General features: G+C 42.5%; 1 protein-coding gene across 2 annotated transcripts in view; it reads left to right on the top strand.

Annotated features, from left to right (window-relative positions):
• The window catches only part of UST (uronyl 2-sulfotransferase), a 300447-nt gene that overhangs the window by 99883 nt on the left and 174794 nt on the right, over positions 1–25770 (top strand). For both annotated transcript variants that reach the window (XM_060029824.2, XM_060029823.2), the window contains exon 2: positions 12797–12840. In XM_060029824.2, the coding sequence (XP_059885807.1) occupies positions 12797–12840 (44 nt within the window). The remainder of the gene's footprint in view (positions 1–12796; positions 12841–25770) is intronic.

Here is a 25770-nt window from a genome sequence, read left to right as displayed (position 1 = left end):
AATCTGCCGAGGGTTCTGGAAGTGGACTGGTCCTGCTCCGTCCTGGCCCTGCCCTTGTTTAGTTGCTCCTTCTCAGGAAAGTTTTTTGACCTCTCTGAGGGTTTGTTTCCTTATCTACAAAATGAGAAAACAATATCTACCTGAAGATTGAATGGCAGAGCTATATGTAATGATTTGCCTAATGTACAATCTGTGATTGACACATAATAAATATTCATTACTTTCCTTTCCTACTTTCCTACTTTTCTGTACCTTTTCTGTACCTTTCTATTCCTTTCCTACTTTTCTGTACCTCAGGAAAGGATCAAGACATCCCTACCTAAAAATCCATTTTCCAGCGCTTTATATTTCTATTAGCTAGTATCATCTAATTCTCTATTTCTAATTTTCATCATCACAATTTCATTAGCATATTCAATTTCTCCTATTATTTATAACCCTACATTATTATTTTTATAATCCTTACAAATTATTTTTGTTCCCGTGCCTCTTTGCACTGTCATGAAATATATTTCTCCATTGCCGAGTGATTTCTTCAATTGTTCTCAGTTACGTAGAAAAGCATTCACATACCCTCCTATGATTTATCTTTTCACAGCTCTCAAAGAGCATGATTTTTAAATTTCATCTTTGTAATGGCTTTGCTTGAGTCTGAAGTGTTCAAGGCCTCTAGACAAACCGGAGTCTTGTTCTTATTGTTGCCTGGCCTATGGCTTCTTTCGTAAAACCTTAGCTACAAAATCCTTAACAAGAACTTTTCAGTTCTCCCGTACTCAACTCTAACTTCAGTCCTTTGTCTTGAAATTAGACTGTCTCATCCTCATGCAGCCCCAGTTCCTACCACTTCAGTGGGCATAAATCAGGACATGTCTGCCTGGCATTCGCAACAGAGAAAAATCTGTGACACTTATGTCATTTGCTTGGCATAAAGTTGTTCCTAAAAGAAAAACACAGTTTTCGTTCACCAGCTTTCCCTTCCATTCCTACCTTTCTTTTGCAGGATTGAATTTCAGTATATATATTGAAGTTTCAAATATATATATATAAATTTGAAAAAGCCATTTCGTATGTTAAATTCTGTGCTAGAAAGAGTCGTGCCCATGTTAAAATGTCTTTTTTTAAAAATTTATTATTTTTGGCTGCATTGGGTCTTCGTTGCTGTGCATGGGCTTTCTCTAGTTGCGGCGAGGAGGGGGCGCTACTCTTTGTTGTTTCGGTGGCTTCTCTTGTTGTAGAGCACGGGCACCAGATGCGCGGGATCCAGTAATTGTAGCACACGGGCTCAGTAGTTATGGCTCGTGGGCTCTAGAGCACAGGCTCAGTAGCTGTGGCCCGTGGGTCCAGTTGCTCTGCAGCACGTGGGATCTTCCCGGACCAGGGCTCGGACCCGTGTCCCTGCACTGGCAGGTGGATTCTCAACCACTGTGCCACCAGGGAAGCCCTAAAATGTCTTCTTGATATCATTGATATCTCTGTTCTTGATATTATTCACATTTACATGGATGATTGAAATCTACATGATAAAGAAAGTGATTTTTGAAAGATGAGCAGTTTCATTTGCTCATTGCCATAAAGGGTCTTCAGGGAATCTGAGAATTGGAAGGAAGGTCGAGAGGTCGCCTTGCACCTCCTTCCATCCAGCGAAGGCATCCTGTCCTTGACGCCAGGCAGGGTCTGGTCAGCATGGCTTCAGCAATGCCTCTGGAAGGATGCTGCTCTGAGGCCCCATTCCACTTCAGACGACTCTTCAGACTGAAAGTTCTGTCTTGATGAGCAGAGGCTCCCTTTGCACCATACAATTAAGTTACTTTGGGTGGGCGTGCATTCATTTGATTGGTGCTTTGTGCTCTTGGGGAAAACTTTATTACGAAGTATTTTCCAATAAGCAAATTGATATTAAGTAGGCTTGCGTATATTTGGAATTCATGAGCATGAAAACCAGGAAACTAGCTGTTTGTTTTGCTGGAAAGAAGGACTCCAATTTTCTTCCAGCAGAGCTCATGCTGGTCTTTGCTCCCAAGTTCTATATCTGTCTCCACCCACAGACTCAGTCCTTCAGTGGTTCAGAAAAGTGAGTGACTCACTGTAACTTTGAAAGACCATTAATATTTCCAGATCTATGATGAATTCAAGGCAGCCAGGCTTTTAAGAAAGACTCCTCTTGCTGGATATAAGAAAGCACACCTCCCCAGCTCATTTTGTTGAAAGGCAGGATTAAGACTTTGCTAGAAAAGAAACCAATCTACTATGTGCTAGAGAGTATTTATGACCTCCAGTATACTTTATCTTTCCGAATAATGCAACCATACGAATAGCCAAATTCTGCCAGGTTTTAAAAAATTACATTTCATTCATGCCCAGGTATAACCTCCCATCATAAATCCTGGAAATTGTGGAGGAAGACAGTGACAGGCCATTCTGGTGCATAATGAGAGATGCATATTTCAGTGCTGGGACTGATGTTTATGTATGTGGTTACTTGGAAGAGGTTTTATTTAACGCACCGTGTCTTTAAATTAGCTCTATTTTAAATATAATCATCAGAGCTACACTTTATTGTATGCATGCCAGGCAGTTTATAAATGTAATTCTAATCCCCCCAGTCCTATCAGGTAAGTTTTATTCTTCCTACTTTTCCTGTGGGGAAACTAAAACCCAGGAACTTCAAGACCTAGCCCAAGGTCACATTCAATAAGTGGATTGCCACCTTGGACTGATTTGCTGCAAAGCCCACATCCTTTCTCCTGCATTCTGTACTTCAGCTCTTCTTTGGCAAAGAATATCTGATTTTTAGGCACTTACTGATTTGTTTGTCCTTTTCTATTTGGGGGGAGGGGTGTTTATCTGTGCCTACAGAGTAACATATGGTGGTATAAGAACCCTCTTTTATCTTCCAATATTATAGTTCCATGAACCACAAAATCTCACCTAAATCCTATTAAATCTGATACAAAATAGAACTAGAGAGATGATAGAAAAGGGAGCAATGTTGAATTTATTGAAGCCTACTCTTTTTAAATAGACACCGCCAGGCTCATATGTTCGATTGCTAGTTAATTTCGGGAGGATTACTGTTCTGAATGACATCAATAATTTCTGCTGCTCTATTAAAAATCCTCTTTTACATTTGAAGACCTAATAAACAAGAAACTATGATCTCTTCCTTGTGTTACTTGAACGTTCATATGAAAGTATCATCCCAGATGGGATAGCTCTGTCTGCATTACAACATCTGTGTAAGACTGACTTCGCCATGAAATCCATTTCATCCGAACAGCATTTATGAGCAACTCTTCAAATCTCTTGTTTGTATGCATATCATTTTAGTGCAGTTTATTTGAAACACCCCATAGAATGCTCTTTCATACTAATTTCCCTACAGCATGAAAAGAATTGGCAAGTGACAAGTAATTCTCTGTCAAACACATGACTGTTTCATTTAGAATATAGAGGACACAAATGCTCATTTACCAGTGGCCTCAGGCCATGGCCCAGAAACCCATCAAGCAGCAGACAGAACTAGAAACATACTTTTTTTATCCATTAAAAAATATGTATGCTTTGACACAGTCTTTCAGAAAGTAGTGATCCATAACTCAGCAGAATTATCTCATTCAGAGGACATCACCAAGGCCCGCTAATGACTTTCCCATGGTGTTTTCCTACTTAGACCTCACAGAGTTCTTCCATCTGGATTCTGGGTTCAGCCTTCCTCCAGACTCACAGTGGTGTCGTTTTTGCACACACGGCAGCCGCAGGAAACTCTCCCATCTGCCCACTGTCCCACCTTGCATAGAGCCCCAAGGAAGCGTGGACTGGGGTTCCTATGAGCTTGAACCCAAGTTCAAGTCCGGCTCTGACACCTCCAGATGTGTGACCTTGGGCTCAGATCTTCCCTGTGGAAAGGGACCCTCACTCACTCTGTCCTGCTGACCTCCCAGGGTTGATGGGGGTGTGGGCTGCTGAGAAGATGCATGAGAATATTAGAGCTCCAGACACACGTAAGCTCATTTCCGATGCGCCCCAAAGCCCTTGGAATCTTTGCGCAAACTTCCCTTTGCTTCTTAAATGAGACTTTATCTTTGGGTCTTGATTTCAAGGTCACAGGACATCCTTAATTTAGATTCACCATCCTCTTTGACCTACTCTTTCTCTTCCTTGAGTTAAGGAGCCTCTGTTGTTCCTTCTCATACCACCCGGTACTTTACTTCTTAGAAGACTCATCACAAACACAACTGAATACTTATTCTATAATCATTTGTTTAATGTCTGTCATCCATTTTTATTGCAGACTTCAGAGGGCTAGTGCTATGGACTGTTTATACACTCCTAAAAGCTACATATAGAAGCCCTACCCCTAATTTGATGGCATTTGGAGGTGGGGACTTCATGTGGTATCAGGTTTAGGTGAGGTCACGAAGATGGGGCCCCTATGATGGCATTAGTGTCCTAATTAGAAGAGGAAGAGACCAGAACTGTCTTCCTCCACCATGTGAGGACACAGCAAGACCACAGCCATGTGCAAGTTAGGAGGAAAACTGGACCACGATGGACCCTGATCTTGGACTTCTGGCCTCCAGAACTGTTAGAGATAAGTGTTTATTGTTTAAGCCACCCAGTCTATAATTTGTTATAGCAGCCCGAACTGACTAAGACAGACAGAGATCATATCTTTTGACTCATGCCTATATCCCCATGTACAGTGCCCGGCACGGAGGAAGCACTGGAGAAGTATTTGATGGGTGAACTAGTGAGTATCCTGCCTGGGTGTTGCTCAGAGAGCTCAGACCCCTCTCTGCTTCATCCCTGTGTAGCCCGAGACTGATCAGCCTGAGGAGCCCTGAGAGCTGACAGGCTCAGCATCTCAAAGCACCTGTGGCTCCCAGACTGGAATCTCGGAGCGAGGCAGGGAGTGTGTGGTGAGCAAAAGGGCTTCAGAGTCAGGCAGCTGGACTCAGATCCAGGAGCGCCTGCTGATGAGCTGTATGAGGTGGTACGGGTCACTTCACCTCCCCCAGCCTCAGCGTCCTCTGCTGTAAAATGGGGATAATAGAAGTCCTGTCTCAGAGGTTGTCGTAGGAACGCAATGGGATGAGGTCTGTCGAGTGCTTAGCACAGAGCTTAGATCGGCATTGATGTGAACCATCGAGGATGATAAGGAAGGTATGGAATTTTTTGGCCTTGTTTTGTTTCTCCCAGCGTAGATTCTTAGTCCTCTTCGTCCTGCCCATCTTCCACTACATTTTACACTACATTTAGGGGTGCTTCACGCAGTAAGCATCTGTTGGAAAGTGTCCATCCTCATGGTGGCCAGGTCCTGATAGAAGAAGAAGATTATCGGGTTCGGGTTAGAGCCTTGGGGTTTTCAGCCTTGGGCTGGGGCTGCTCTGTTAATGGGTGTATTAGAGTCGCAAAGGTGGGATCAGTTGACTGTAGTAATTACTTTGAGAGGAAAATCTAATGGAGTGAAACAGAAACCTAAGTGATTCCATCTCGCTTTGATACTTTATTCCTACCTGCATATATCATATAATACAGTTGTGATGAATTCCTGAGCTAATTTGGCAATAATTCATATTTATATTCAGGTTGTTATTACAGCAATATTGCACTGATCATTTGATTTCAAAAGTAATTTCCTTCTACAAGTATACCCTCGACATCCTATAATGCATACTCAGATTTAATGGGAAAAAAAGCGAGGTATTAAAAATCAAGGCAGTGGTTTGAGCCTGAAATACACAGAGAAAAGCATTCATTTGCTTTTAAAATTAATTAGAAATGGGAGACACTTTCTAAACCATAATTGATAACAATTTGGATTTTTTCGTAGTCTGGAATGCTCATTTTTGTCATTTAGGCTCAAGAAAATTTTTTCAGGCTTTTTTCGCCTTTGTTAACTGGTTGGGTGGAACATTCAATATTTTTTTAAAGGTATTTTTGTAAATATATTTAAGTATTGATAGTTAACAAAACCATTTGTTTGAATTTAGTGGAATATAATTTTATTAAGGCTTGAATAAATTTGTGCAAGCAGTTCTCCTGCATTACAGCGTCTTTGGGGCTACGTTAATTGTAAGAAGTGGAGCTATTAGAGATGTTTACGCAGTGCACAAACTCCTCATTGTTAACCGTGGCTGCTGTGCGCTGACAGCTGCCTCTTAGGGAAACGTAACCCGCGGTTAATGGTGGCAAGTGTGGCATTAGCATAATTTTTTGGCAAGGACCGAGCTGGGACTGCAGTGCTGCCTTCTATCCTCCTTCATTAACAGTGTCTCATCAGAGACCCAGACTCTAGGGGGGAGATGCAGCCACATGACTGTGCTGTAGGTAACCAAAATCCTGTGTGAAATGCCCGCTTCTGCATAAAAAAAGAAAGGATTTCAATTGCTTATGATTATGATTTTAAAAGGGCCCCTGGAAGAAAGACTCTGAAGAGAATTGCTGGTGTTTGATCAAAATTGACAGCATAGAGGCGGCTTTTTTTGACATTGACACTAATGCATGTTATGGTTTCTATAAGAGGAATTCGAATTAAAACAGCTTTATTCTTCAGGGACCAATTCAGACAAAAATAGATCTGCTAATGCACGACTTAGAGTCAAGAATAAATTACACCCCCTGAAGGGTCCCTAAGTTCATTTGTGCACCGCTCAAGGTACTTCAGACAATTGGGAAAGAGTTTTTGTATGTTTTGGAGGACATATCAAGCCAGTATTGGAAAGTAATAGAAAATATCAAATAGTTAATTTATAGTAATATTCATTCTTGATACGATAAACTATTCCCCTGGCCTGAGGATTCTCTTTGATTTCCTCAATAATAAATAATATTACAAACTTGAATATGAAGGATACAATTGGGTAATGTAAGATGAGGAAGTAGCTACCACTCACTGAGGGCTTAATATGTAGTAGGCAGGCACTATGCTAAGTGCTTTATACATGTCTTGTTTCATGTTCATAACAACCCTATTACTTAGGTGCTGTTATTAATGTCCTCAGTTGCAAATGGGAGATTAACCCTCAGGGAAATTTAGTGATATTTCCAAGGTCACTCAACCAGTAAGGGGTAGAACTGACATTTGAATCCAGGTCCCTTTGTTCTGGCTCCTACAGTAATCCCTCGGCCACCCCTGGGCTTCTGTCCCTGTTAGCAGCGATGGTCACTTCTATTAGCAGTGTCTTCCTGAACCCATTAAATGATTCCCCCGGGGCTCCTTTCGACTCTTCGTCTTACATTAGAGTGACTATTGCTACCTAAAGTACGGGGCACATTGGTAACTCTCTTCAGTAGTCCTTCAGTATCAGTGCTTTCACGTCAGTGCTTCTGGCAGTTTCTTCTTTATCTGGCTGTGTTGGTCTCTGTTGGATTCACATGGGAGTGGCAGTGGGCTCCTCTGTGTTGGCCAGGTCCCCTCACCTCCGCTTCACTCCAGGCCCCCAGCCTGGAAAGACAGGTAGCCTCAGTGGGCTTGGACCAGCCAGTGTTTGTGCGTCAGATTTTCTAGAGGCTTTTTCCTTTTAGATCTTTGTGGTTCCCTCAAGGGAACAAACATGGGTGTCTCTCAGACCGATGGAACACCCCCTATTTGTTAAGTCAAGTGGGGTCTGGAGAGGCTCTGGGCAGAGGGAGAATTATGCGTTTATCCCCTTTTCTACCATGAAACAGGAGGGTCAGCAGAACAATATATGTGAACAGGAACGTATTTGTGCAGGAACAAATATGTTCTGAACGTGTAAGCTCAGAAAATTATTCTTCAAAAGATCTGTGGAGTCCCAGAAAGGTCTGGGCAACCCATGTGGTTTAAAGTGTAATCTCTGTGCCTAGAGCCGGCCCGGCCCCCTGGAGCAGGTGCTCACTGGAACTACCAGGTCGATCCTCCTTTGACGGGAAACTCATGTTGTATAATCTCTCTCCAGAAATGATGGAGGTGACCTCTGATTAAGATCCGCCTGAATAAGATCTGTTACTTTTTATTTCTGGAAAATGAGATTCAGCCTGAATTAAGAAATTTAAGCTGTGTTTTTTTTTAGCTCAGTGATTCTCAGCCTTGGCCAGACATTAGAATTACCTGAAGGACTCGAGAAAATCCCGATTGTCAAATGACTTGTCCCCAGATAATTGAATCGGAATAGCTGAGGCTGGCGCCTGGCATCCACATTCCTTAAAAATTATTGTAGGCAGTGGAATGTGCAGCGGGGGTGGAAGACTATTGAGTTGGGAGGATGGAGAGGCAGTGAAGGGGTGGCCTTGCACTGCTGCCGCTACTCAGTACATGCTGCAACTTGCGCGGTGCTTAGTACGTACAGGTATTGTTCTAGGCATTTTTCATAGACTGAGATTACCCTCATGTCCTCCTTACAGTGACCTATGAGCTTATTTCACTTCTCCAGATACGTATACGAGAAACTTTGAGGAGGTAAAGCAATGTATTCAGAGTGAAATGACGCTTCTTGGGGATATGCTCTGCTATGAAAATGAGACTTAACCTGTTCATCTAGGTACACTATATCTGGTTTTTCATATCATTGCTCTAGTAAGCGCACAAACAGTAACTCCCATGTGCTAGGACCTAACATCTTTGCACATTCACATATGAGCTTTCATGTTATATTAACAGCCTCGCTGGGAGGTCTCCACCAGGAAGAGCTAGGTGGGCAGGGCGAGATTTAGAATGTGTCATAATTTAGTCTGAGATCACTTGCCTTCTAGGGAGGGCTTTTTTTTTTTTTTTTTTTTTTGCAGTATGCGGGCCTCTCACTGTTGTGGCCTCTCCCGTTGCGGAGCACAGGCTCCGGACGCGCAGGCTCAGCGGCCATGGCTCACGGGCCCAGCCGCTCCGCGGCATGTGGGATCTTCCCGGACCGGGGCACGAACCCATGTCCCCTGCATCGGGAGGCGGACTCCCAACCACTGCGCCACCAGGGAAGCCCAGGGAGGGCATTTTTAAAACCATTAAACCACGAGTCTTTTGTTGGTGGTGGTTTTGGTGTATAACTCGATCAGTTTTAACCCATGGATAGAGCCATGTAAGCACTACCACCATCAGGATATAGACCCAGTGCATAGAGCTCAGAGGGCTGGAGTGTTGCTTCAAATCAGTAACCACCCTGCCTCCTGCACCCACCTAAGCAGATTCCACAGGCTTGACGTTCTGTAGGAGGTTTGGAGACAGGCCCTTCTGAAAGTTTGACTGATGGTAGGAGTGGACCCATGTGGGGTATATGCCTTTCTTTTTTTTTTCTAACTTGACAAGATACTGTAATCCTTGATCCCCAAAGGAAGGACTTGAGACACGAAGAGGAGGCTGAAATCAGAGCTCTAAACGTGTAGGTTAGTTTCTGGAAAGAAATGAAATGAGACACCCCTCCAGGCCTCCAAAAATGACAGGGATCGGAGATGAGGTATCAAAAGTGGACATTCGCAGGGCAGTGGAGAGTGGTGGCAGGTAAGCATTTGTCCTCTGTCCTGGCCCCAGACCCTCGTCAGCCCTCCTCCGCCTTTTCTTTTCGAATTTGCATTGTGAGCTCTAAGCTCAAAGGCTCCAAGGACCTGATCTCCCTTCCCCACCACTTGACACCTTCCGTGGAATCCTCCCTAAGACGGTGCAGCAAGAAGCCTCTTTGATGCCTGGGAGCTCCTTTTGATAAGAGCGCTCGGCTCGCTCATCCTTTGATCTCCACAGCCCACAAGTTACCAACTTCAGGTTTGAAAATCCTGACAATCTTGTTTATTTTGCACTCGGAAAGTGTAAGATCCTAGGATGAAAAGCTCTACCTAAACACCAAAAAATAACACGGTTATACCCTAGGAGAATAAAAACTTGCTGTCTCCAGCTAAAGAAATACTTTTTATTTGTGTAGCTTTTCTTTTCCCTTTTCGTGCCTCTGCTACAAGTGCGAGGCCCTTATAGCCTCTGTGTTCTAATAAACCGCAGGAACACAGCTGGGGATGGGAGCTCAGGGATCTGCTGGTGGCGGTAACGATGGGGTCTATGGCACAAGTGCCAACGCTGGTCAGCCCTGGTCCTTTCTTTGTGCAGAAAGAAGTGATGTTTTAGGATGAGGGAGGGAGGGATGGAGGGAGGAAGGGAGAGAGGGAAGGAAGGAAGAGCTGAGAAAGCAGGGACATTTGACCTGAGCCTGAGTGAAGGGGTTGGGAAAGAGCTTTTTCTGGTAGAGGAAAGAGCCTATTCAAAAGGTCCCTAGGGCTTCCCTGGTGGTGCGGTGGTTGAGAGTCCGCCTACCGATGCAGGGGACACGGGTTCGTGCCTCGGTCCGGGAAGATCCCACATGCCGCGGAGCGGCTGGGCCCGTGAGCCATGGCCGCTGGGCCTGCGCGTCTGGAGCCTGTGCTCCGCAACGGGAGAGGCCACAACAGTGAGAGGCCCGCGTACCGCAAAAAGAAAAAAAAGGTTCCTAGCTGACTACAGGTTGGCTGTTCTGGAGCAGAGGGAGGGCTGTTGTGCTGGTGTCAGGTGTGGCAGGGGGCGGGGCCTGAGTCACGCAGGGTTAGAGACCATGGTAAGGAATTGATTATTTTGTTCTTAGAGAAATAGATTTTAAGCAGAGGGCCAACATGGCCAGATTAATAAGGTTAAAAGATCCCTCTGGCTGCTGTGTGGTAAGGGAGAAAATTGGCGATCAGCGAAGAGAGGGCTCTCGCAGGTGGCCCAGAGGGGTTGGTGAGAAGTGATCTGATTAGAGGAATGTCTTGAAGGCTGAGCCAACAGGACTTGCAAATGAGTTGGTACGGATGGGGTGAGGGAAAGGGATGGATCAAGGATGACTCTGGGCTTTGGAGCCTGTCGGGGAAGGGATGTGTTGTGTAACCTGATGAAGAAGACAGGGGAGACAGCGATTTGGGGGATGGAATGGGAGCAGATAAAGAGTTCTGTCTGGACGGTGAGGTGTGAGATGCCTGCAGACATCCAAGCATCCAGGCTGAGGTGCTAAGGAGTCAGGGGATACCCATGTCTGGAGTTTGAGGTAGCAGTCAGGCATTGAGATCGTTCCTTTTAAGGAGTCCCTGGGAACTTTGGTTTATGGAAACTTACTATTTTAGAAACATTTAGTTGTTTGAGCTCCCTTTGATTCCTGGGATGAATACCTGAACATGCTGGAGTGTGTTGGGATTTCTCACATCCCTCCTGGGGAAGACACGTTCACACGATGAGCAGACAGGACCCTCTGCAGCTATCCTGACTGCATTATGGTGGAATTCGTTCTGAGGATTTCTCTAGACTTAGGCAACCATTTTTCTGAATCTTCACCGCACGTCCTCTTTACCAAGTCAGATATAGATCGACTACCTATTCATGTGTGTTCCCAGTGGAGTGCAGCACAATAATTAAGAACTACAAATTGTTCTTCATGTTCACATTTAATAGGTTACTGAAAATAACCCAGTCACGAGCATTCCAGGTGTTTGTGTGTGAGTGTCTTGTACATGAAAATTGGACCTCATTTTCCCTCTGCCTTACACAGACAGCCAGAGTACAGTCATTGCGCACATCATGTGGGTGATAAATCAGAAGACTATGAAGAAAAAGGGGTTGGATGAGGCCTCAGTATGGAAAAAAAATCTATAAGCCAAAATACACTTACTTATTACGTTTGGATAAGTTTCCCCACTTGAACTGTCCCTGGCTTAAACTCTGCTTCCCTTTTTTATTCCTATTTCTTAAGTTACTTTTCTCTCTCCTGAAAAAGCACCTTTCATTGACCTTATTCCCTAATCTACTGTCTTCTATAAGCCTCCTTTTGCTTTCAATATTTCCCACATTTTGCTCTGTTAGAAAGTCTGGTCATCTTCACTTTCCCCTGAACTCACCACATCATTGGCTCCCCTACACGATCAAACTCAAACGTGTGGCCAGCTGGTAATGTTGCTGGCGCCCAGGCTGCACAAAAGCTGGAGATGGCAACACTCCAGGTGGGCTTTTCAGATGAGCAGATGCCCGAGCACCTTCTGGAAAAACCAGTCTTCCCTCCTCTCTGCAGCTTAACAGCTGTGTGGCTGCCAGCAAACTACTGGATTTCTCCAGGCCTCTATTCTCTTCTTTGTAAATAGGGGTAATTCTAACTGACCTCTGATATGTGAATTAAGTGAATAAGTACCTGTAAAACACTTAGCAGAGAAGGAATTCAATAAGCTTTAGTTCCGGTCAGAATCCCCCTGAGTCTTTATTCATCAGGAAACAATAACCACGCGCTCTGAAAAAACACCCATGCCACTAAGTGGCTGTTAGGGAAGACAAATCGAGCTTCGGAAGCAAGCTAGACTAAAAGATGAAGGGAAATTGACAATCACGACAAAGTGGAGAAACAATGCAGTGGTTCTCAAAGTGCGGTTTCAGGACCCAAAGCATCAGCATCATTTGGGAGCTTGAAATGCAAATTCTCAGAGCTACTGAATCAGAACCTCAGGGCCGGGCAGTCTGTGTTTTAGCAAGCTCTGCAGGTAATTCTGATGCACGCTGAAGTTTGAGAACCACTGGTCTAAAGTAAACTCAACAGATACTGGGTGGAGAATGATGGTGCATGTTTCTGCATGTGTATGTCCGTGTGCATACGTACCCACATGGGTAGACTGTTTGTAACTGCTGAAACTGTTAACCAAGCCTGGTAGTATCAGCAAAGTCCCACCAAACTGGAGATTAATTACCCATTTTCCTTTGGGACTTTTGTCTGAATAGAAATATATCTAGAGTACTTATTTTCCATGACTTTGCACTAAATTCATTTGGGGTTTAAGACTGTTAATTCATCAACGTTTTCTTCTTTTTTCCTAGGAAATTCCACTTACTTAGATGACCATGGACCCCCTCCTAGTAAGGTAAGACCTTTGCTTGTGGTATAAATCCCCTTTTCCTTTTCTCAGTACCTACCGCCTTCAGTAACCCCACCCAGATCCCTCCAGGCCCTGAATTGTTCACAAGAAAATAGAAGGTAGCAGATGTCAAGTTAATCTTTGACTAACAGTGGGTGGAAAAAGGAAGCGCACAAAGATAGCCTAAATGGTGAGGGAGCAAGAGGCGTCATTTCATCAGGAGCTGAAGCTATCCCAGGCACGGGAACCTCAAGCTGACTTCAGAGTTTCGGTTGCGTCTCCTGTTTGCTGCCTCCTTTGCCTTTACTCTCCATGTTGGACTGTGATGTGATGTCCACACCCCAGCCTCCTCATGTCTTCACGCTTTGGGCTAGCCTAACCTCTGCCCCTTTCTCCATGGCCTGCCTTACTGGGGATACTCCACAAAGGCTCAGCCCTCTGGAACCGGCCTTCTCTGCCAGTGCCCTTGCAAGTCTGCCGTGGCCTGGCCTGTACGATCACTTTTGTTCTTAGCAGCAATTTTGGTCTGACTTTTAAGGGTCAGAACAGTCCAGTGAAGTATTAGTGGAGTTCCCCCTGCCGCTCTCTACTTTCTTGAGTGCAATGAAAACCAAATGTCAATCTACTGAAAAATGAGGAAAAATACAGACACTCTTTGACCACTTAAGGTGATGCCTGCAAAGTGCGGTTGTAAGTACATAGTGAAAAGATAATCAACCAGTAACCTTAGAGGTTGGAAATTTACCCTAAAGTTGGCTTCTGCATTTGTGGGATTTGAAGAAGAACTCCACCACATTTAAGACCATGAGCTTTGGAATAAGGTATTTCTGGGTTCATCTCGGGCTCTACCACTATCAGTATATGACATTAGACAAATTACTTAATATTTCAAGCCTCAATTTTTTGATGTACAAGGTGGGGTTAAAAATATGACCCACAGTAAGGACATGTAAAAAGATTGAACGAGCTGATATATGAAAAGCACTCAGCACCCGGCATGTGATAAGCATTAAATAAACGGTGGATAGTGTTAACTAGACTGGAATAGCATTAAGATTATTGATGAATGGTACAGTGGTATTTATCACAGTGGTGAATGGTTTGCCACTTGGCCCACTGCATATGTATTGAGTGCCTGCGATGCTGCAGGCGCTAGGAACACAAATATGAAACAAAACAAGAATAACCATAAGGTAGCCCCTACCCAGGAGAAACAAAGGAATATAGAGGGTTAGACACCATCTGAGGATAAGGACTTCATCTGGCTCATCTCAGTATCCTCACATCCTTGCATTAGCCTCGACACACAGAGAGGCACATCATGACTATTCATTAATTCTCACTGAACTGAACCGTGGAATCCAGAGCTGGAATCTGAATCGGGTCTCCTGGCTCCCATCCCAGGTTCTTTCCACTAGGCCAGTATTCTCAAACTTTAGCTTGTACCAGGGTTTCCTGGAGGCTTGTTAAAACATGGATTGCTGGGCCCAGACCCCTGAGTGTCTGATGCAGTAGGTCCAGGGTGGGACTTGAGAATTTGCATTTTTAACAAGCTCCCAAGAGATGCTGATACCAAGCTCTCTTACAACACAGATAATAGCAATGCTATTTGCATTTTTAACAAGCTCCCAAGCGATGCTGATTATCTAGGGGTGGAGTGGCAAAAACACTCAACTTTCTAAGCAGTAGCCAAAATAATAAGAAGAATATAAAAATAGGTAAAAATAATATTGGTATGTTAACATCTTTCATCCATGCTCATTACTTCTGGCAGGGTGTAAGCAAACCCCAGAAGTGATGAGGTCAGGGTTCCAGGTGAAGGTCCCTTAAGTGTCCCCCGAGGTGAAGCCTCGGTTACGTAAATCTACAGACCACTGGTGTGTTCAGGGACACGGTGGCACCCAGGGGATAAGGACTCACACGTGTGTGGCCTCCGGAGTGAACCCCCAGCCTGGCAGTGAGAAGCAAGACTGAGTCCAGGTCCACAGTTTTCCTATTTGTTTAGCGCTCAGAAATAACTTTTTGATGCCAAGATCGAAAGAGCTGTGATCTAGATGAAATAAGGTTTTAAACCCTGAAAACGTACGGACTGAGGTTTACAGGCAAGTTCTCATTTTATTAGAAGATTCAGTTCCACAAGTTTCACATTCCACAAGTAATAGCCATTTAGAGAATGGGGTGTGTGCCACACAGCACGTCCAGAGCCCAGGTCTTCATTCTCTCCAGTATTTTCATGAAAAAGAACCAAATGCCTCTGACTTTTACTTGTTTTTTCAAATCTACTTAAATCTCACAGCTCATCCCAGTTTTTGATCTAAGTCATTATTTAAAGGCGGATGTTAATATTTTCTTTTGTCGACCACTTTTTACGACCGCTTTGTGTGTACACAAAATTTAGCGGTTTAAGGTTAGAACCCTACTGAGATTGACGTGGAGATCGCTGTTGAATGAATGAGAAAGATATTCTTGGGTACAAAAACAGGCATGAAGCAGCAGTATAGTGTGATCTTATGTCTTAAAGACTTGTGTGCATATGTATGTGTGTGTACAGAGAGAAGCCTGGAAGGATAATGATGTTTACTCCAGATGGTGAGACTTCAGGAGGCTTTTACTCATTTCCTTATTTTCTGTGTAAATTTGAGTTTATTAAAGTAATACTTGCTCAATCTAAAAATCAGGGTGTGTGCGGTGGTGGTGGTGGGGAAATACTGTGTAAGAGAAGATTAAAGTTGGGCTGAAAAGCCTGAGGTGCTCTGGCCTCTGCAGCATCACCTGTGGTTCCGTCCACCCCACGCAGAGCAGCCTGACCTCTGGAGGTGATGTCTTCTCCTTCCTGGCTTCACTTCGCCTAGGATGTGGGTCCCTGATGTGAGCTGCTGGCGTCGGCAATGATAAATCTGGAGGTAGCAGATAGAATACAGTTACTATTTCACATATGTTGGGTTCCCAGATCCGATAGATAAGGACAGCTGGTCTAAGCAACTCAAGGAAAATAAAATCACTATCCATCGCTGATGTCTACCGTGTCCTATGTGGCAAGCACTCTGCTAAGCACTTCGCATGGAAGTTTAGTCTCTATAAAACTCTATAGAAGAGGAAGTAATTATTTAACCATTATTTTACAGATGAGGGAACCGGATCTTAGAGAGGCTGGGTAACTTGCCAGCTACTAAGAATTGGACTTGGGATCCCAGCCCAAGGCTGTGTATGTAGCTCCAAGGTTCACGCTTTTAACCATTCCAAGATTACTAATTTAATGTAAAGACAAAATTTTTTACCTTATTTCTGGAGTTTTACCCTTTTATATAAGTTCTCTAGTACTTTAACTAGTACAGTACACAAAGTCTCAGTATAATACCAGAAAAAAAAATAGTCATCACCGTTTACTGTTGGGTCCAATGGACCTTTTTAACTTTTTAAAAATACCAATCCAGAGATTTTTTTTCATCTTTTTCTTTCTAATCACCTTTCTATACATACCCACCTTCGGCATTTGTTCATTTACATACTGTATACAGAGTAAATTTTGGTGTACAAACATCATCAAAGGTGAAAGAAGACTGTCCCACGTTCATTTAGCAAAATGGCATGGTCCAGGTTCTTGTTGCAAAACAATGTTTGATGAAGTCCTTCCCCTGGATGACTAACGCATGGGAATACCATGTTTTCTTTTTGTCCTTAGAAAACAATATTGTCCCCTCATAGACTCTTGAGTTTGAGAGATTTAATCTAGAATGTCATCATTGGAAGACTCATGGTCTGAGGTTTCACTTTCATGATTAATTTCATTTCATCATCATCATCAGGGTCTTGAGTGTTGCTCTCTGACTCTAAGCATTTGTCTCTGATTCTTCTAACGCCTGGGAAACCTCTCCTTCCGTCGATTTTCTTCTCTTTGTTATTATAGGCAGGAATGAAACGTTCTTAATCTCCACTCTGGTCAATGAAAGTTAAAAGCAGGGAATTCCCTAGCGGCCAGTGGTTAAGACTCCACGCTTCCACTGCAGGGGTCCCGGGTTCAATCCCTGGTCGGGGAACTAAGATCCCCCAACCCGCACGGTATGGCCAAAAAATAAATAAATTAAAAATAAAATTAAAAAAAAAAGAAAGTTAACTACAAAGATGGTATCTCCAGTCTTCTGCTATATCTTTTGTAAAGATGATGTAACACTTTAGGCAGCACAATAAAATATGAAGAGTGATGAAATAGTGACAATTTATTTCCCTAATGAATCGTTCTAAACCTGCACTGTTCAGTACAGTAGCCATCAGGCTCATGTAGCTATTTAAATTCATTAAAATTCAAAAAACAAAAATTCACTTTTTCAGTTGCCCTAGCCACATATCAAATTCTTTGTAGCCATGTGTGACTAGTGCTACTGTATTGAAAAACACAGAATAAAACATTTCAGTCATCACTGAACAGCAGTGTAGTTCTAAGCTATTCCATCATCCTTCCATTTTTCTGTTACTTTAGTCTTTTTTAAGCATAGTTGGGAGTAATTAATGCATAGCTGGTAGGTAATTATTTTAAGATGATGAACTAGCAAAGCATTTCAAGATACAGGAAAAATAAAATCATTAAGATTCCATAATGGATCTTAAATTTTTAAAAGAGGCTAGTAGATCCTATTACATGGTAATTATATTATATTACATACTACATATTATTATTATTATATAATTATAATTATATGGACCTATTATATGGTAATTACAAGGTAGGATGAGTTTTATTCTCTTTATTTTAAAAAAGTACATTCTCTTTGGAAGATCTCCAAGAAAGAATAAAGTCAAGAAATATTAATCCATACAAATGGTTAGAACTGCTCAAAAAAACCCCAGAAAAACCTAAAACACTAAAATTGAGTCCAGGGAATCCTGATGGTATACTGAGGGTTAAGATATATTACTCATGTCTACATTTGTATGCAAATGTATTTTGACATATAATACTTATATGTTATTTTTGTATATAAAGTGATGTGCTAGGTAATTTAGTATTCGAAATTCTGTTTTTAAAGGGGTTCATTAGAAGGGGGTTTACAATTTATTATGCTGGGAAACCTCCAAATGAATAAGTGGTAATATTAATTGAGGTGACATTTATATGCACCTAGCAGTGTCTGGCAATGAACAATTGTTCATTAAAGGTTAGTCCTTCTTCTCCACCCCCAAGAAGCTAATTTCCCTTTAGTATCAATTAATTAATGAGTGACTACTTTGTGCTAGGGATCAGGAGGACATGATAAAACTTGAAAATAATCCCCTGCTGTCTAATACTTTATAATCTAGTTGCGTTTTAAGGTTTCAAAGAGGCAAAGACTGTGGGAGCACATGATTCTGCGGTGGATGTATTCTTTAGTCTAAATGACCGTATATAGACAACCATTCATTCACTGAGGTGTTTACTATGCCCCAAATTTGTGTTGGGCTCTGTACTAGGCGCTGAGGCTATAAGGCTGCAGAAGGCACAGTCCCTGCCCTCAAGGAGTTTAGAGTCTAGTGGGAAGGACCAGCTAGCAAACAGGCCCACTCTAATACATTAAGTAGGTGGCTAGTCGCTATGATAAGGGTGAACCCAGGAGTCTCTGCCTGACCTTCCTTCCAAGTGAGAGTCCAGAAAATGGAGTAAGGTGAATGAACCAAGTCAAAGAGTCTGGTATGGATGGGGTGAGGAGGGACAGGCCTCGTTTCCGGGATTTGAGGGGTGCTGGGTGGAAAATGGAGATATGAACTGCTTTGAGGAGCTTGGCTTTAACAGGAAAGAGTGAACAAAATGACAGCCTAGGAGATGGAGACCATGTTGGCATAATTGTATAGTAGAAAAATTTGACTAGTAGGAAAGGAGTGACAAATGCAGTTCTGAATGGTGTTATGAATTGAATTGGGTCCCTCAAAAGACCTGGTGCAGTCCAAACCACCAGAATCTGTGAATGCAGCCTTCTTTGGAGATAGGCTCTATGCAGAGGTAATGAAGATGAGGTCACATTGGGCCCTAAATCCATGTGACTGATGTCCTTATAAGAAGAGGGAAATTTGGACACAGAGACAGAAACATACAGGGAGAATGCCATGTGACGTTGGAGGCAGATTGGAGTTACGCTGTCACAGCCAAGGAGCACCAATGATTGCTGGCAACCACCAGCATCTAGGAGAGAGGCAGGGAACACATTCTTCCTGTGAGTCCCCAAGAAGGAATTCATCCTACTGACACCTCGATTTCAGACTTACGGCCTCCTGAACAGTGAGAGAATAAATTTCTGTTGCCTTAAGCTACCCAATTTGTGATTCTCTGTTATGGCAGCCCTAGAAAGTAATTCTACATTGAGTTTAATATCTTCAGTTACCAGGATAGCATTGCATTATGCCCTGTTAGGCATTATTTGGTTTGACTTAATAAACATTGAAACGATCCTTACATGTCTCTCACTGGGATAATTTAAGTGCATTTTCATATTTTTTTCAACATTCAGTACTACTCACATCTTCCCCCAACATTCCTTCTTCACTTTGTTAATTTTTTTCTTTGTAATTCCCATGCCTTAACTATTTTATTATCCCCAGTATTCTCCCCAAATTCTTCTATTTGACATTTGTTTCTGCTGTTCAAATTGTGTTTTTTAATATTCAAAAATCATTTTATATTGCATCATACTTTTTTCTGGAAAGGATCTCAGCGGCAATGCATTTAGGAAGTTACCTAAAGGAAACTTCCTATTTTCACAGGACCAGGGAGCTATGAGAGCAAGAAGCTAAAATAGTATAGAAGTCCGTTGCACTTCAAAAAATATGTCCCTATTTCTATCGGGGATGTCTCAGCTGCCCTTTAACACCACTACCACTGAGTCCCTAAGAAAGACTGCATATTTGCTTAGGTTTGTTTTTCCCTTTCAATAACTCCTTTCAACTTGGAGATACATCTGCTGAAAGAAGCTATTTTAATGTTTTCTACTGAAGAAACCATGTTTTTCATTCCCCGTCTGGAGCCTACAAAGGAAACCCCACATATCTGGTAATCATAGTAGGTAAGTGACTTCCGGAGGATACTGGGAGTACAATTACTTTCAGGTGTCCTGGCCAAACATCTGCCAACTTGGAGAGGTTTCTGCATCCAAAATTCCCCCTTTCCCTGAGGCAGGTTACTGAGATTTATGTGCACCTACAGTCTCCCTCGGTCAGAATCACTTTTTACTTGGAAGAGTAGAGCTGAGATTCAAGAGGAACAGTAATTGCTTGTTTTTCTTCCCCCGAAACCTCCAAAGTTATTTTTCAGGGTATAGGCATGGCCATCCACCTTGCTTTCCTCTTGTCTGTGAGGACCTGCAAGAAGCAAGTAAATCTCTGGCACAGAATTGGGCTGTGTGCTGGGCTTGCCTTGTCTGCCTGCTTCCATTCCCACAATTGCTGGAGCCACTGCTGCTGAGAAAAGGGCCCCCCTTTTTGTCCTGCTGTAAATAGCATCGGATGTGGTTAAAGACCCCCGTTATCTGGTTTTCTTCTGGGAAAAAAATCGGCATTCTCCCAGAAGTTTGTATCTTCTTATTTTTATCTAAGGCAGAAACAATGAAGTTTCTTTAGAGTCATTCTTAAATTATGAAATATTCCAAACACAAAAAATTAGGGAGACAAATAATACATATATGCCTGATATATCCAATATGCCTGCCCCTTAGATTTCAAACACGTTACTCTTTTAACTTGCCAGATTCTTCATGTTGACTTTCGTATTTACTCTTGGTGGCCAGGAGGTCGAGGAGCATGGATTTTGCAGTTGGACCTCAGTTCAAATTCTGGCCATGTGCCTAGTTACCCCACAATAAAAACTTCACCTCTTTGAACTTCAGTTTTCTATTTCTAAAAGAGGATAGCTATATCCACCTCTTAGAGCTGTGCGGCTTAAATGTGATAAATGGAAAGCACTTAGCATGATGCCAGACACAGGTGAGCTCCCAGCACTGGGTCCTTAGTACTATATACTGTTAAAGGCCTTTATATGGCCTTTTACAAATTCTGGTAGCTCACTTTGCTGTAATGTAGAGTAAGCCTCACTCCCAACCCCCAACCTTATTTTCTTTGGATTTTTAAAAGCAATTAATTACATGTCATTTGGCATCCCAGATACCATCTCTTAACTTACGGAAACTTTCAGGCCCCGTGGTTATCCCTTCTTTTATTCCCTGGGCTAGTTTAGCATAGCAAGCAAGGCCTTCCACCATCCCCTTGCCACTTAGCTTTTCTTAAAGCGATATTGTTCTCTGTGTCCACACCTGACCTTACCCAAAGTCCCTTTGAAAAACTACAGAAGTGCAGCTGATTTTTCATTTTATGGACAAATCAATTGTACTGGGTAATAGGTTTGTGTTTAATGATTCATGGTAAATATATTAGGTTTAGAGAAAGAACTAGCAGGACCGAATGAGGCAGAGAGTCAGGAATCAGTTTCACTCTGATGAGCATGACCTTGAAGGCATCCCTTCCACCCTCATTTTGTTGATCATTGCAAATGATAGGAAAATTAATGACTTGAGTATTTTATTTTTGAATAACTCTTAAGAGTGTCTGAGCTCAGCGTGTGCTATAAAGAACTTCACGCTTTGGTATTTGGTTTAAGATGGGTAATCAATAGCTTAGAAGGTTAAAGAAAAATCAGCCTTACGTAATCTTATCCCGAAGTCACCTGTATTCTTGCTTCACTCTTCCTTTGCACTCATCACAGTTCTCAACCATTAACGTGGAAGTCTTGGGCCCAGCTAGCGGCCTCTTGAGATTTCAACTTTCCATGGAGATCTGTGTCCAAGTTCAGAGACAGTACTTATAAATTTATCAATCTTATGAGCATGTAATGTGTTCTCTTTTTCCCAAGAACATAATGAATCCATTTCTTCTTCCACATATGTTTAGTGCTATTAAACACATCTTCCACTTCTTTTTTTTTAATTAAAATTTTTTTTTGTAAAACCACAGGTTTAAAAATATGTGGTTTATGTAATTGTTCTGTTAGCATTTGTGCCACCACACTCCCCAAGGGCCAGTTATCATTGATAAGATAGATGTTCTCCAAACCTTATCCAAACCAGCACCGGTTACAATCATGGACTTAGTAGTTGGATTTGGGCTGCCTTTTACAAAAAGGAAGGGCTTTAAATGAAGCATGAAATTTCAAAACTGCATATTGTTGTTGGAAAGCATATTTAATCAAGAATTTGCCTTAGTAAATTAAGAAAACCCATGCTGCCATTCTTTGGCAGGGTAACAGTTGGCCTCGGGATTTTCAAAGTTGTAGTAACTTAATCGTCTTAGCAGTTCCCAATATAGTTACCTAATTCTTTTTATTTGTTTTATTTCTTCCTTGACCATCTGATCAGTTTTTTTTTGTTTTAAAAATTATACATGCTCCTATTTTTTTTTGATTTGGAAAGTACAGAAAATTATAGAGTAGCAGGAAAAAACAATCACCCAGAATGCCACCACTCAGAGGCAAACCATAATGAAGAGTTTTTCAAAATCCTGTCCAGTCTTTAGACAATATTAAGAATATTAAAGTCTTATGTACCATTTGTTGCAAATAGTTTGCCAGTCCTTGTATGTGACCTTCTGCACATACGTAATGCACAGAGTTTAAAGCACCAGAGCTTATTAGCTTATTGTGAAAAAGTGAACCCTGACTACACCCTTCCCCATTCCTTTCTGCTCTTGAGAAACAACTATTGATACTTTAAACTCTTTTAACTGAGTCTTTAGTGCTAGTTTTCGTATCTTTGAATGACTTGCTTGTGTTACTTCCTCTTGGATTTCCCCGGCTTTAGGCGTTGTCCGCTGACATCCTTCTGTGAACGGGAGGATTTAGGTCTTTCACTGGAGCCCACCTGCCACCACACAAGCACTCTCCTCATTCCCCATCCTCTAAACTGGGTGTGTGTTGTTTAGCGAGTCCTAAATCAGTACTCACTGTTTTCATTGTTGACACTAGTAAATAATAAAATGGCAGCTGAGCCATTACGATAAGGTTTCCTTTCCTATCCATCTTTTTGTTTTCTTTGTAACAAATAATTGTCTTGTTTTGTACATGTATTTTCATGCTTTTCTGTGATCCCCAGGTTGTCTCAAACTCTTCTCCAGTTGTGGAAATATCCTCTCAGTGCCTCCAGACACATTAGGTATTCTGTCAATGTTGAGTTGCTGAAGTCTGTCCTGGGCCTTCTTGCCCATTCCCTCTGGGCTGGTTGCGTTCAGCATCCCGCTCAGATATGCCTTGGGAGCTCCCTTCACTCTGTTCTGTTTGCTCCCACTTCCTGCATCCCATGCTGTATTAGTTTCCTGTTGCTGCTATAACAACTTACTACAAACTTAGTGGCTTAAAACAATGCAGATGTATTGCCCTATAGTTCTGGAGGTCAGAAGTCTGAAATGGGTCTCGCTGGGCTAAAGTCAAGGAGTCGGCGTGGCTCTTCCGGAAGCTCCAGGAGAGAATCCATTTCCGTGCCTTTTCCAGCTTCTAGAGACCACCCGCATTCTTTGGCTCATGGCTGCTTTCTCCAACTTCAAAACCAGCCTTATAGCATCTTCAAATCTCCAACTCTGTCTCTCTTCTCTCCCTCTTCCACTCATAAGGACCCTTGTGATTAAACTGGGCCCACTTGATGAATCCAGGATAATCTCCCCATCAAAAGAGCTCTTTTTGTGATGTTAAGATACCATATTCACAAATTCTGCAGGTCAGGACTTGGATATCCTCTGTGGGAGGGCCATTATTCTGCCTTCCATGCATATCTTTCTCTTTCCTCAGCCTACTGAGAAAAGGTGCATGGGATGGAAATTCTCTGAAATATTGCATTTCTGAAAATGTCTTTATTCTATCCTTGATTAATTGTTTGACAGGATAAAATTCCAGATTGGGAATCTGTATTAATCAGTAGAGGCTAGAGTGATGCAAGATCTCGGTGGCTACACACATAAGAGTTTACGTCTTGCTTATATAAGCCCCTCAGTGAATCCAGTGAGTCCACTGGTTCTTAGGGAAGCACATTTTAGGAGTTCACAAAGGGATTTGGGCTGTTTCCATCTCATGGCTTCACCATCTCAACGTGGACCTTCATGTCACTGTGGCAGGGCAGACGGGAGCTGGGTGTGTGCGTGAAGACTTCTCATTCCTTCATCCTGGAAATGACATGTGTCACTTATGTCAGCAGTCTATTGGCCAGAACTGGTCACAAGGCCCTGCTCAAGTGCAAGAGGACTGAGAAATAGAGCACATGGGTGCTGTGAGCATTGTGTCTCTGCCTCCGAATCATTTCCCCTCTGAATGTTAAGGTCCTTCTCCACTTTACTCTAGCTTCTGGTATTTCTATTGAGAAAGCTAACTGTTGGCCCATTATATGAAAATATAATCTGTCTCTATTGCAGCCTCTTATGCCTAGTGTTCTAAAATTTTATAGTTTTGTGCCTAGTATGTGTCAGTTTTCCGGTACTATTGTTGATACTCAGTGGACCTTTTGATCAGGAAACTGATATCCTATTCTGGGATATTTGCTTGACTTTTCTCTCTCTTTTTTTCAAATAAATTTATGTATTTATTTATGTATGTATTTATTTATTTACTTATTTATGGCTGCGTTGGGTCTTCATTGCTGAGTGCGGGCTTTCTCTAGTTGCGGCGAGCGGGGGCTACTCCTCGTTGCATCGTGCGGGCTTCTCATTGTGGTGGCTTCCCTTGTTGTGGAGCATGGGCTCTAGGCACGCAAGCTTCAGTAGTTGTGGCATGCGGGCTCAGTAGTTGTGGCACATGGGCCCAGTAGTTGTGGCTTGCAGGCTGTAGAGCACAGGCTCGGTGGTAGTTGTGGCTCACGGGCTTAGTTGCTCCGCGGCATATGGGATCTTCCTGGACCAGGGCTCGAACCCATGTCCCTTGCCTCGGCAGGCGGATTCTTAACCACTGCGCCGCCAGGGAAGCCCTTGACTTTTTTCACTGATGATTTCTTCCTCTGCATTTTCTCTTTCTGTCTTTCTGGATCTCCTCTTATTTGGATGTTGAACCTCCAGACTAGTTGTTTATATTTCTTATCTTTATCCCTGCTATTTTTTATTTTCTTTGTGTTTTTGCTCTACAATCTGGAAGAGTTTCTCAACTTGGTCTTCCAACTTTTCTGTTGAGTTTCTTCTTCATTGTTCTCATATTTTTAATGGCCGAGAGCTTTGTTGTTATTCTTCTCTGAATGTTCTTTATTATAGCATTCTTTGGTTTCATAAAGGGCCTTTGCATTTCTTACAAAAGGTTATTCCAAGATGTTTTACCTTTTTGTGGTTGTTATTTTGAATGGAACATGTTTTCTACTATGTTTTAAATTGACTGCTGTAATACTGAAAAATTATTGATTTTGTGTGTTATATATACTCACGTTACTGAACTTTTTTTTTTTTTTTTTTTTTTGGTGGTACACGGGCCTCTCACTGCTGTGGCCTCTTCCGTTAAGGAGCACAGGCTCCGGATGCTCAGGCCCAGCGGGCATGGCTCACGGGCCCAGCTGCTCCGCGGCACGTGGGATCTTCCTGGTCCAGGGCACGAACCCGTGTCCCCTGCATCGGCAGGCGGATTCTCAACCACTGCGCCACCAGGGAAGCCCCTGAACTTTTTATTTCAATACTTTTTCAGTTCTTCCTCTTTTTCTTGATAGGCATTCATGTAACAGACAAACAATATTCATTTTATCTCCTTCTACCTAATTCTGTTTCAAGCTTTATAACATTATCCAGAATAATATTAAGTAATATAAAGTCCATGAGGGGGACTGGGTATTCTCACCGTGTCATCCACATTTATAAAATGTCCCTGGCACACAGTAGCACTCAGTAAATATTTGTCAAATCAATGAATGGTGGTTATAAAAGCATCTCTGTTTTGTTTGAAATTTTAATGATAATGCTACAAGTGTTTTA

This window comes from Delphinus delphis, chromosome 14, assembly GCF_949987515.2.
Source record: "Delphinus delphis chromosome 14, mDelDel1.2, whole genome shotgun sequence".
NCBI lineage: Eukaryota > Metazoa > Chordata > Mammalia > Artiodactyla > Delphinidae > Delphinus > Delphinus delphis.
Note: the sequence above shows the minus strand (reverse complement) of the source record. Positions and strands in the feature narration are given on the sequence as shown.